Source organism: Manis pentadactyla, chromosome 18 (assembly GCF_030020395.1).
Source record: "Manis pentadactyla isolate mManPen7 chromosome 18, mManPen7.hap1, whole genome shotgun sequence".
Classification (NCBI taxonomy): domain Eukaryota; kingdom Metazoa; phylum Chordata; class Mammalia; order Pholidota; family Manidae; genus Manis; species Manis pentadactyla.
Genome location: NC_080036.1, coordinates 10,187,635 through 10,201,109, shown reverse-complemented (window position 1 = coordinate 10,201,109; position 13,475 = coordinate 10,187,635). Strand labels below are relative to the sequence as shown.

Genomic DNA, 13,475 nt, shown 5'->3' with positions numbered 1-13,475 from the left:
GAAGAAGAGGAAGGGGTGAAGGTAACCGGGATTCTCTGACCCCAGATTATTGCTGATCTTCTAGAACAAGCAACATACTTCATTAGGCCATGTGGAACCCCAAGACTGTGTGTCATTCTCCAGAAGGCTGTAGTGCTGGGCATGGATATCATAATCCAGAGTTCAATATTTATTTACTGCTCGATTCTTTTGGAGCACAATTTGTGAAATGCACAAATATTAAGGCATATTTGCTGGGTTTTGACAAACATGTCCACCTGCGTAACCCAAATCCTGATCAAGGCAGAAACATCACCAGCACTCCAGAAAGCTCACCATGCCACTTTCCATTCACTAAAGCCCCTTCTGGTCCCCACCTCAACAAAGGTAACCACAGTTCTGACTTTTTTCCACCATACATTATTTGCCTGATCTAGAATTTCATATATAAGACCGGCCATTTGGGGTCACAGGCTTAAAAGTCTGGGGACGACTGCTCTCTACCAGAGCTAAGCTCGTGTTTATCTCTCTTTGAGAGAAAAATCTTGAAATTTTTAGAAGTGAACTGACCATGCCTGCAAATGGCATGCCCTTACATTCTTATATTTTTCAGAAAAAAGAGCGGGAACTTATACTAAATAAGTCAACAAATGCTTATACTACTGGGAAGATGACCCACACCCCCAACATCCCAAAGGAGCAGACTCTGGCGGGGACCTCAAATGCATCTTCAGTCTCCGTGAAACCTTCCGAAGAGAAGACTTCTGAAACCAAAAAGACTTATAACAGCATCAGCAAAATTGACAAAATGTCACGAATTGTATTCCCAGTCTTGTTTGGCACTTTCAACTTAGTTTACTGGGCAACATATTTGAATAGGGAGCCGGTGATTAAAGGGGCTGCCTCTCCAAAATAACCCGCCTGTTGCATTCCCAAACTCCCAGAGCCATACTTCCAACAGAATGGTATCCAGGAGAGGTTGATCTTGGAGGAACTTTCCATATTTGGGCACTATCTTTCAGGAAATTTTTGCATGTTTAATAATGTGTACAATAATATTGCCTTGATGTTTCTATATATAACGTCAGATGTTTCAAAGATGTCACATTGATAAATAAAGCAAACAACTTTTAGAAAAACAGGAGACAATGGCTCTGACACTCAGATGCTCAGTATCTTACATTGATAGTTTACAACCAAGATAAGTATATTTTTAACTGTTCCAAGTGTTACCTAACAATGTTTTTTATACTTCAAATGTCATTTCATACAAATTTTCCCAGCAAATAAATATTTTAGGAAACGCTCCATGATTATTACTTGACCAGTTCTCGCAAGAAACAAAGATCACAAGGAACACATTTTTCATTAAAAAGGAAACTGTGGGCATTTATGTACAAAACTAATTGCTTTTGATAATTCTTACTATTCTGAAACTAGAAAGTACTGCATGATCTTACACTGAGGTAGAATAGGTAAATATTTATGCAGATAAATTTAATAACAAAACTATGTGGTAAGCTAGTCAAAATACTTCCCTAAGGAAAAATTTAACAGCTTAAAAAACCCTTTTTTGGGGGGAAGAAAGAAACTTTTATCTGTTCCTTTATCTCCTCCCTACTAACTGAATAATGACCAAGATAAAGAAGGAAACATTAAAACCAACAGTGATGTAATGAAGTCTCAGCATTTGGTCTGTTTGTTCATTGTCTGAAACATTGACCACTTCTCGCTGCAGTCAGCGTGTAGTGCTTCAGTGGTGAGAAATTGTAATTGACTTACTTTCCATTTTATTTCCTTGTATGTATGTCAAGGTTGACTTATTGCTTTGTTAGCTTTTGTATATGAGCCTTAAATGTTCATTAAAAAATAAAAAAGATAATTGATCTTGTGGATAAATATTATTTCTTGAAAAAAATTGTATTTTGGTAGACTCATTTCCTAAAAATGACAGAAAGGAAATCCATCATGAAATTGCTTGCAAAAAAGCCTGTCTTGGTGACTCACCCCTGCTCCAATCTTAACTTCCTATAGTAGCACATAGAGAAGAGGCTGATTTCACCGACGGTGTAGGCACAGAGGTAAACCTGAAGATCTTTCCCATCACATACATCTCCTTGGTGCCGTGCCCCATGGCTCTCTACTTGATGGAGATCCACCTCAGGGTATTCCCAAGGTGGGTGCATGCTATGGAAAGGGGACTGCTCCTTCCTTGATCCATATGTTCCTTTTGCTCTTTGTAAACAGTGATTCAAAATACTGCATTTGGACCAGCTACTTACTGCTGGAGGCAGTGTCCAGGAACATGTACGAAAAAAACAGTTTTTGCTTTCTCTGTGGCTCTCTTGGAATTGTAAAAGGGGAGCTCTGACAGCAAGTGGTACCAAAATTAAGCCTGCCTAAATTGACTACTTAATGCTACAAAATTCTTTCAAACCCATACACCTCACTTGTATTTGATAGATACAGATGCAGCCAGGGCCATGGACGCACTTACAGGAAGATACTCAGCAGGTATCTTTCATCCTGAATAACCATGTAAATGCCCGTAACATCCACTCACCTAAAACTCCAAGTATTTATCTTGAAAAAACTTTTCTTAGAATTCAAGGTCATCATCGTATTTTATCAGAGTAGTATGAAAGAGTCACAGAACTACTACATGCTTCAAAAAGGTACCCATTTTTTGGCATCCCTGCTTATTAAATATGCAGATTCCATTGCCCCTTCTATGTCTAGTTTCAGGAACTCAGAAATAAAAAGGTAAAGGTCAACAAAAAGGGTACTTCCTAGTCTTCACATAAGAAACATTTCTTTATTATAAAAGGTGTTATATTTGTAAAATAGTGTGTGTGCTTCCCATTACTCCACAGCGTAAAAAGCTGCCAAAACTAAAGGCAAACCCAAGGCTCAGTATGAAGCGTCTGTTACCATATACTGTTTGGCTACATTCACTGTGAGATAGTCTTTATAGTTTATCTTTGCATTGTAGTGTGGAGAAAAATACACTCTAAGTTAGGTCTAAATGGTTACACAAACTAACACTCACTTTAATTAAGCATCTCGATCCTAACAAAATGATGTCTTCCATACCAAGTCGCAATAATTTTCTTGGCAAGTTCTAGCCCAGGGAACCCTAGGAGCTCTGCTGGATGAATGCCAGTTCAAAGATAGGCCTTCTCCATTTACGTGCTGTTCAAGCTTAGATCTAATGAATATTTAGTGAAAAACATCCCACTAGTTTTCTGCTCTCTGATTTTGTATTGTAGAATTTCAGTGTTTGTTATTTTTAATGAGGATATAATAGAGTATCACCTTGGAAAAATGTAACAATGCAAGAAATTAATTTTTTTTCAAAATAATTATAAATTACAGTGCCCTACTTTTAATACAAGGGTACTTAAATGCATCTCTTGACATCACCATAAATAGAAAGATAGAATATTCTAAGAAGTCAGTAATCAGTATTACTTCTGAATTTCTCAAGAATCTGTGGGTCTACCTAAGGGCAGGATTCTGCTAAAATTGGCCTAAATTCTTGTATACAATAACTGGGTTCAAATGCTTCTAGCGTAACTATCAAAGTTAAAATGGTACAGAAAACACTCCCTTGTGCAAGATTGACAAAGAGGTTGTAAATCTTCCAAGCTATTTGTTATGCTAATGATTAGAAATAGTGTTCTACATTTCCTGTGGGACAAATTATGGGAAATAGGTACAGAAAATGAGAAATCTCTATTTCACAAATAGGGATGTCGACACCCAAGGAGGCTAATCCATCGGCTGAATCATATCATGCATTAGGAGAAAATGTAGGCATTGATTTCAGTTCTCATAATTTCCAACTCTAGGTTCAAACACCATGCAATTACTTCCAGATGGTAGTTGATTTAGAGTAAAAATGTAACCTAAAATGTAAAATCTTGCTTCATGCCCTGGTTGAATGATGGTCTATTAAGAGTGCCCTAGAGAATTCTTTCTCTTTTTTTTTGCACTGAAAACATGACCTTTAAATCTGTTCTTTCTTATAAAAATTCTGTGCTCTGTGATCTTAGAAACTCCTCTTGATAGAGTGGCTCTGTTAGGGTGGCACTCTAGTCCCCCTGGGCTGCCTGAAAGAGAGAGACGGAGGGATGCAGGAAGGGCAGATGCAGAGCGGGGAATGCAGGGAGCAAGAATGCACAGAGGGAGGGGAGGGAAGAAGGAAGGGAAGAGACAGAAGCACTGACTGCCGGGAGCCAAGTTCGTGGATGTGATTGCTTCCCCGAGAGCACCTGGGTACATGATTATGGTTACTGCACTGGGTGGGGCCTACCTCAAGGGGAAAGTGGAACCACAATGACATGGAGTCGTTAATCAACAATAGCCTCCATTGTAAGATCTAGCTTCAAATAAAAAAGACCCTTTTTTTAAAGAAAATTGGAAATATCCTAGTTCTCTTGGTGAAAACAGTATTTTAAATACTTACAAATTAGTCTTAATGTCTTTTTTACAATACTAGCACATCTGGGACAATCAATGCCATGAGGAAACATGGTGAGTATTTGAATATGAATTACCATGATCATTGCAATTACTTGCCAGGTTTGCACGATGTAAGGTAATGCTTTTGAAGTATGCAAAAAGGTTCATTTTGTCAAAGATTTGCATGATTATCTGTTTGTCACTATCATTTTCAACAGACTCTCTCAACCCTTCACTCAGATTCCCAGTCGCTTATTTTGAAATGATCCTGAGTTCTTTATGGAAACTCATGATTCAAAAATATTTACTATTTAATATTTCCCTCATATAAAAGTCTCAAGAAATCAGTTTCTTTACCTTTTCTGATTTCAAATTGAAGGATAAATGAAACCAAATATCAGATACTATATTTTATAATGTATGACCTTAGAAAGGAAAATTGCAAATGAGCTCTAATTGACTTAATATATTAATTTAAGCCCAATTTATTCTATATTTTTCATGTCATTACTACTGTTCCCTAGCAGCTGACACTATTCCAAGCCAGTGACATGTGCTCAATGAATGTGAACTGATGGGGGGAATGCATACTTGAAAGTGGGTAGACATGATGTCATGAAATCTTTTTGGGTAGGGGTAGTTGTAGCCCACACAAAGAAAATATTTCCTTAAGAGTTTTTAATATAAAAATTTCAAAGTTGTACAAACCTATCTGAATTTGACCTAATAACACTGGCAACACCCCCCCACATGGTGACGACTAGCTTGGACTGAATAACAGGCTGCCCTTTAGGTAGAGGCAAACATATAACTTACTGTCTAGAGGTGGGACTTCCAGATGTTGGAGTGGATACCTCAATAAATTCTCTCCCCCAAAATAGTAATGACAATACTGGCAAGATTATCAAAAGTAACCATTTCAGTACTCTGGGCATTTAACCAGAGAAACAAGAAAGTAATCATGTTTATTGAAGAAATGAACCTTAGAGCAGTGAGATCTGTGACATTCTAACTTGGGAATTCTCCATCTCCCCACGGGCCCCTTGCCGGGATACCATGAAGATCGGCGTCCCTGCTGTCACTAGAGGGCGCTGTCTTGATCTGAAATGCCACAAAAAGCTCTGTTCCCGGGGCTTTGCCACTATTTGACCTGACTCAGAGCTCCGTGGAAAAGCTTTATTGCCAGGATGTTGTTGATAACAATGGAAATCAGTAGCAGGGAAGGTAAACATTATAGTTTCCTTAAGACTGTGATACAAGCTGGGGTAAGAAAGAGACCAGCCAGAAATTTAACAGGAAGAGGTGAGGAATCACATGTTAATGGCGCACTATAAAAAGGTCTGGTATGTTCCTGGGGATGTGGAAGGCCGTGTGCCTGTTCAGGGATGTGTGGACGGCCAAGAAAGAGCCAAGAGGGCTGTGCTGATCCAGAAATGACACGTAGGAAACTGGGACTAAAAGTTAAACAAGAATTACAACAGAGACATCACATTACAGGGATACAGACACTACAGAACTCACCGAGGAAAGTGACTGGACAAAAATAACATCTAATCCCCAATAACAAAAAAGTACTGCAACGACAACTACTACGGAGTGGGGAGAGGCGACCGAAAGAGCAAACCGGGACCGACTCCATTTTGTTCTGTGCCCTCCCTTGCTTTTGCACCAGACTCGGCTCCCTTGGCAGTCTTTGGGGATCACAAATTCTGGGCATAACATTTGGGGCTCGTCCGGGATCCCCAAGACCCCGAGGGACCCTGACCCGGAGAGCCTGACTGGCCTCAGTAGGGATCTGTTCGTTCCCTGTCCCTTTTGTGTGTCCGCTTCTGGTCCCTTTTTTTTTTTTTTTTTTTTGCGTGAGCTCATTTCTGGAATTCTGGTAGTGCCCAGCGCAGTTTAAGTGGACATACTGGAAGACCGCTGGCGGGAGGATTCGGAAAACGTTCCGATCCTCCCTTCTGGAGGGATGTGGAGGCGGGTCGCTCCCTCCAGTCGGCGTGAGGCCATCGTCTAGCTTTTGGTTTTGCTTCCACGGAATGGGAAGACTGTTTTCAGGGCCCTCTGTTTGTCTTTTTCTCTGTTTTATTTTGTGGACTTACTGGACGGACATTATGGGACAGGCTCAGACTACTTCTCTAAGTATTACGATTGGTCATTTTAAATATGTCAGGGGAAGAGCTAACAACCTCAGTGTGGAAGTCCGGAAGGGTTGGTGGCGGACTTTTTGTTCTAGAGAGTGGCCAGCTTTCAATGTCAGATGGCCGCCAGAGGGAACCTTCGACCTCCCTACCATCCACGGAGTCAGGGATATCGTCTCTCAGTCTAAGACTGAGACGAGTCATCCTGATCAGCTGCCTTATATCATCACTTGGCAGGACCTTGAAGAAGACCCTCCCTCCTGGCTTAAGCCCTTCCTGGCCCCACGCCCTCCGGAGCCGAAACCCATTCTTGCTTTGCAGAGGACGGAGAAGAACAAGAAAAGTCTTACCCAGCCTTCAGCACCCCTCTACCCTGTCCTACTGGGGGCGGGGGGCGCTGATGAAGAACTAATTTTTCCTCCCCCATATCAGCCCTCTAGGATGCCGGAGGGACACTAGCACCCCGCCCCCCACGGGGGAAGCACACGCTACTCCAAAAGCAGGGGGCAGAGGCGCTCCAGTGGGAAGCCCGCACTTTACCAGACAAAGGACCCAGAGGGAGCAGTCTGCCTCCGCCGCCAACTCCACCATTCTACCCCTAGAGCCACCGGCCCCCCAGATGAACAGGGAAATCAGCCCCACCACTACTGGCCCTTGCCACTAGTGACCTCTACAACTGGAAGGCTCAGAATCCTAAGTTTTCCGAGAAACCGGCGGGGCTTATTGATTTATTGGACTCCGTTCTCTTTACCCATCAGCCCACATGGGATGACTACCAGCAGCTTTTGCAGCCCCTGTTCACAACCGAGGAGAGGGAGAGAATCTTTAATGAGGCCCAAAAACTAGTTCCGGGCGTAGACGGGAATCCTACCACCAATCAGGCTCGGTCACCTCCTTCCCCTTAACTGGGCCTGAGTGGGATTTCAACACAGCAGAAGGTAAGGAGAGGCTCTAATGGGGGTTCTCCAAATGGCTGCTAGACAGCCAACCAATTTGGCCAGGGTAGGAAATGTACAGCAAGAAAAAGATGAATCTCCCGCTGCCTTTTTAGAATGGATCATGGAGGCATTCCGTACCTACACCCCCATGGATCCAGAGGCTCCGGGAAGCAAGGCAGCTGTTATCATGGCCTTTGTAAACCAGTCGGCCACAGACATTAGAAGAAAATTACAGAAAATAGATAGACTAGGAGAAAGAAGTCTGCAGGACTTACTGGTAGTAGCTGAAAAGGTATACAGCAGCCAGGAGCCTCCTGAAGATAAGCAGGCTCGCGCCATGGCGGCTGCCAGCAATAAGCAAACTCGAGACCTGGCCAGAACAGTACTAGCTACCACTGCAGGCTCCCCCAAGGAACGAGACCGCCGTCTCCGGCAGCTGGCGGACGACCCAAAAGAAGGTAGAGGAACCACCAAGCGGGGGAGGCAGAGGCTGCAGAAAGGTCAGTGTGCATACTGCAAAGAGATAGGGTACTGGGCCCGAGAATGCCCGAAAAAGGCTGACTGGAAGGGAAGCAAGACTGATCGAGTGAAAGTCTTAGAGCTGGATGAACTGAGTGATTAAGGGAGTCAGTGTTTGCACCCCTTCCCCGAGCCCAGGGCAACTCTTAGAGTGAAGGGGACCCCTGTTGACTTCCTTGTCGACACAGGAGTGCAACATTCGGTCCTCTACACCCCAAAAGGAAAACTAGTGAGCAAGAAGTCTTGGGTACAAGGGGCAACTGGTATGAGCCAGTATTCATGGACTACCCGAAGAATAGTAGATTTGGGGCCAGGCCGGGTATCCAACTCCTTTCTGGTAATACCAGAATGCCCCTACCCACTGTTGGGACGGGGACTTACTGACAAAGATTGGAGCTCAGATAACTTTCAGACAAGGGGGTGCCTCAGGTCACTGATGGCAAGGGCCACCACATCCAGGTCCTGACCATGAAACTAAAGGATGAATACCGCCTCCATCAGAGGGCGCTCCGAGAGAGGATAACATGGACAGATGGCTACAAAAATTCCCCACAGTTTGGGCAGAGACGGGAGGGGTAGGACTAGCCACTCACAGGACCAGGTCCTAGTAGAGCTCAAGCCAGGAGAAGGTCCGGTAAGGATCAGGCAGTACCCCAGGTCTCAGGATGGCTGGAAGGGAATCCAGCCACACATCCAGAGACTATGAAGCCTAGGAGTACTAGTTCCCTGCCAGTGTACCTGGAACACCCCCCTACTGCCAGTCAAAAAGCCTCACACGAATGACTACCGACCGGTACAGGACCTCCAGGAAGTAAACGAGAGTCATGGACATACACCCAACTGTTCCCAACCCATATACTCCCTTGAGCTCCTTGGCGCCCTCCAGAGTTTGGTCTACTGTACTAGATTTAAAGGACGCCTTCTTCAGTCTGCCGCTGGCACCCCTAAGCCAACCCTTGTTCGCCTTTGAGTGGCATGATCTGGAAGAAGGCTATGGTGGGCAGCTCACCTGGACACGGCTGCCTCAGGGGTACAAAAATTCACCCACCATCTTTGATGAAGTGCTACATGAGGACCTAGGTGAGTACAGAAGGGAGCACCCTGGCCTCACCCTCCTACAGTATGTAGATGACATCCTGATTGTTGCTGACATGGCCGAAGACTGTGAGCGGGGGACCCAGGATCTGCTGACAACCCTGTGGGCCTTAGGGTACCGGGCATCCGTGAAGAAAGCTCAGATATGCAGGGAGAGGGTAAGTTACCTGGAAACATCCTGGAGGGCGGACAGCAGCGGTTATGAGATGCCAGAAAAGAAATTGTCCTGAAAATCCCTATTCCCACCTCCCAAAGGGAAGTAAGAGAATTCCTAGGATCAGCCGGCTACTGCCGCCTCTGGGTTCCAGGTTTTGCTGAGATTGCCAGACCCCTATATGAGGCTACCAAAGAGGGGAAAGCATTTAAATGGACTGGAAGGAAGAAACTGCCTTTAATCAGTTAAAAAGTGCCCTCCTAGATGCCCCAGCCCTGGGCCTGCCAGATATTATGAAGCCCTTCCACCTCTTTGTAGATGAACACAAGGGAATAGTGAAAGGGGTTCTAACTCAAACCCTAGGCCCCTGGAGCCACCCGGAAGCTTATTTGTCCAAGAAGCTGGACCCAGTGGCTGCTGGCTAGCCGCCATGCCTAAGAATTATTGTGGCGACTGCACTTCTAGTCAAAGACACAGACCAGCTGACCCTAGGGACAGGAGATCTGGATCACGACCACACACGCCATTGAAGTGGTCCTGAAACAGCCTCCTGATAAATGGATGAGCAACACAGGTATGACTCATTACCAGAGCCTGCTACTCAACCCTCCACGAGTGCGGTTCCACTCCAGTGCAGCCCTCAATCCTGCGACCCTACTGCCCGACCCCAACCTAGGTGCTCCACTACATGACTGCAGGGATCCTGGAGCAAGTACACAGATTCTGGATGGACCTAACCGACCGACCCCTCCCCGATGCCGAAGCTACTTGGTTCACTGATGGCAACACCTTGTGCGGGATGGACACAGGTATGCGGGTGCAGCGATGGTCACCGAAGTGGACACCATGTGGGCGGGGCTCTCCCTTCACTAGGCTGCACTCAATATCAGAGCAAGATGTGAAGCATGCAAAAACAATCCTTAAATCTCACACAGACCTATCAACAGAGGGCAGAAGACAACTGGCACAGGGGACTTAACTACAACCTCTGATCAAATGTTAACTGAACATTAAGTTATTGTAATTAACGAACAACTTCTAGGAAGTTTACTATTGTAAAATAGAACCTCCGCACCTCTGGCAATCTGGAAGACCACAAGTATGCCCAAGCCTGTGTCCTCTCAGAAGCAGAGCTCATAGCCCTCACCAAGGCGCTTACACTAGGAGCTGGAAAACGGCTCAACATCTATACAGATAGCCGTTATGCGTTTGCCACGTTCATGGGGCAATCTACCAGGAGAGGGGGTTACTGACGGCAGAGGGACGGACTATAAAAAATAAGCAGGAGATATTTGACCTGCTCACGGCCTTATGGCTTCCTGCCAAGTTGGCCATTATCCACTGCCAAGGGCACCAGAAAGCTGATGACCTGGCAGCAAGAGGTAACCAAAAGGCTGACCAGGCAGCCAAAGCAGTGGCCCTAACTTCAGTCCCCACCATGGCCCTACAACTACCAGACCCGGGAGACCCAGTTTTACCAGTCCAGCCCAAATACTTCCAGGAGGAGTTGCAGCGGATCAAGAGACTCCCCATGGCCCAGGAGATAAAGGGATGGTGGTATACACCTGACAAAGAGCTCATGCTGCCAGACCGGCTCGGAGTCTCAGTATTAGAACACATGCACTGGTTTACCCACATGGGGGCCCAAAAATTAAAAGACTTAATCCGACATGCCAGAATTAAAATTCACCAACAGGACACCAAAATAAAACAGGTTGTTTCTGCCTGCAAGACCTGTTAACTCACAAACACGAGAGCTACATCGAATGAAAAAGGAACCAGACTCAGGGGCACCAAACTGGGAGCCCAATGGGAAATCGACTTCACTGAAGTTAAACCAGGAAAGTATGGTTATAATTATCTTTTAGTATTTATAGACACCTTCTCTGGCTAGGTCGAGGCATACCCAACCAAGCACGAAACGGCTCAGACAGTGGCCAAGAAACTACTAGAAGTCATCTTACCCAGGTATGGTTTTCCTGCCATGATAGGATCAGAGAATGGGCCAGCTTTCATCTCGCAGGTAACACAGGCAGTAGCCAAGGCTATTGGGGCAGGTTGGAAATTACACTGTGCTTATAGGCCCCAGAGCTCAGAACAGGTAGAAAGGATGAATAGAACCCTAAAAGAAACCCTTACCAAATTAACCATGGAGACTGGTGGGGACTGGGTAGCTCTCCTGCCATACGCCCTTTACTGGGTGAGGAACACTCCTTACACCCTGGGTTTTACTCCCTACGAGATCATGTTTGGCAGGTCACCCCCTATCATTCCCAACCTTAAAGCTGAACTTCTTGCTGAATTTGAAAAACAATAACTGTTTTTTTCCTTGAGAGGGCTCCAGAAGGTGCACAAGGACATTTGGCCACGCCTCCGTGCCATCTACGAAGCTGGCACGACCCCGGCACCTCATCAGTACAGGCCAGGAGACTGGGTCTACATCAAAAGACACTGCCAAGAAACCTTTGAGCTGCGCTGGAAGGGACCCTACTAACCTGGAAGGTACTAACAACCCCCACCACTCTCAAAGTAGACAGCATCGCCACCTGGGTCCATCACACCCACGTTTGGCCAGCCGACCCTTCCACAATCCGGAGAAACTTTGTCACCCAATGGACTGTCAATCAGGACCAAGGCAACCTGCTCAAGCTCAGGCTATGGCTCACTCAGCCTGCCTGATATTAGTAACTCTGTAAGTTCTACTTGTCACTGCTCATGCTGCCGAGAGTTCCCACACACCCCTGAACATTATGTGGCAAATCATAGACACCAGCTCGGGGATAATCCTTAGTCAGATTTCCCAGACCCACCCCAGAGACACCTGGTTTCCGGAACTCAGGTTTAACCTACTAAGACTCTTCCATCTTGAATGCACAGGACCCTGCCTCAGACCCAAGCCCTTTAACCCCAAAACCCCCCCGCCACACTTTTACATCTGCTCTGAACCTTCTCGGACGTCAGGGGACCCCTGCGGATCAGCAGACTGTTTCTGTGCCTCCTGGTCCTGTGTCTCAACTGGACACATCTGGAGGAGACCCCCAAAATCCGGTGATCTAATTGCCGCCGGGCGGCCCCCTGCACCACCTTGCAGCTCAAGTCCCTGTTAACCCTTAAGTATCTCTTTCATAGACCAGGGGAAAAAAGGCGATGTCATGGGAAACTGGCAAGACTTGGGGAATTCGTTTCTATGAAAAAGTTAGACTCAGAGCCCGAGACCCAGGTGGGCTTTTAACTGTCCGAATGCAAGTAGTCCCCCTTATCCTACAGTCCTCCATGGGGGTAGAACCCAACCAGGTGCTAGCTCACCGGCCTACCCCTGCCCGGGCGGTCCCACCCAGTAACACCCAGGCCCCTGCCTCGTGGCCCCATGCATCCCCTGCCCCTACCGGAGCTCCTGCCCCAGGCTGCGACTTACCAGCTGATACGGACCCCCTGTGGAGCATAGTTGTTGGAGCATACCGTGTTCTGAACACTTCCAGGCCCGAGCTGATCAAGTCCTGTTGGCTCTGTCTAGATGTCTGGCCACCATATTATGAATGTTTTGCCATCAAAGGCAATTATACAGCAGCCTCCAATCCCAGCTCCTGCAGGTGGCAGCAGGCTACTGCAAGGCTAACCCTCCAGGCGGTAAGTGGACAAGGCACTTGCATAGGCCATATGCCCCCCCGGGCAGTCACACCTCGGTAATGAAACCCCAACGGTCCCCCCTCCAGAGAGACAGTGTATCTGCTTCCCCCCAAAAATGCATGGTGGGCCTGTTCCAGTGGCCTCACTCCCTGCGTGCACACCCAAGTCCTTAACTCCCCAAAAGAAGGCTTCTGCATACTCGTGCAGTTGATCCCCAAACTAGCATACCATTCGGGAGAAGAAATACTTAACAGGTTAGACTCTGCTAACCCCCGAAGTAAAAGAGAGCCTATTGCAACCTTAACCCTAGCTGCACTCTTAGGACTGGGGTTAGCGGGAGCAGGGACCGGAATATCCTTACTCGTCATCCAGGAAAAAAAACTACAGAATCCTAAGGGCAGCGATTGACCTAGACATAGAAGAAAATTGAAAAATCAATTTCTCATTTACAGGAATCCCTTACTTCCTTGTCAGAAGTAGTGCTTCAAAACAGAAGGGGGTTAGACTTATTATTCATGCAGCAAGGAGGACTATGTGCAGCCCTAGGGGAAGAATGTT

General features: G+C 46.1%; 1 protein-coding gene across 4 annotated transcripts in view; it reads left to right on the top strand.

Moving 5' to 3' along the window:
* GABRA5 (gamma-aminobutyric acid type A receptor subunit alpha5) overlaps window positions 1–1,861 on the top strand; it is a 91,194-nt gene extending 89,333 nt beyond the window's left edge. For all 4 annotated transcript variants that reach the window (XM_036919044.2, XM_036919042.2, XM_036919043.2 and 1 more), the window contains one exon: window positions 593–1,861. In XM_036919044.2, the coding sequence (XP_036774939.2) occupies window positions 593–895 (303 nt within the window). In that variant the 3' untranslated portion in view covers window positions 896–1,861. The remainder of the gene's footprint in view (window positions 1–592) is intronic.
* The last annotated feature ends 11,614 nt before the right edge of the window (window positions 1,862–13,475 follow it).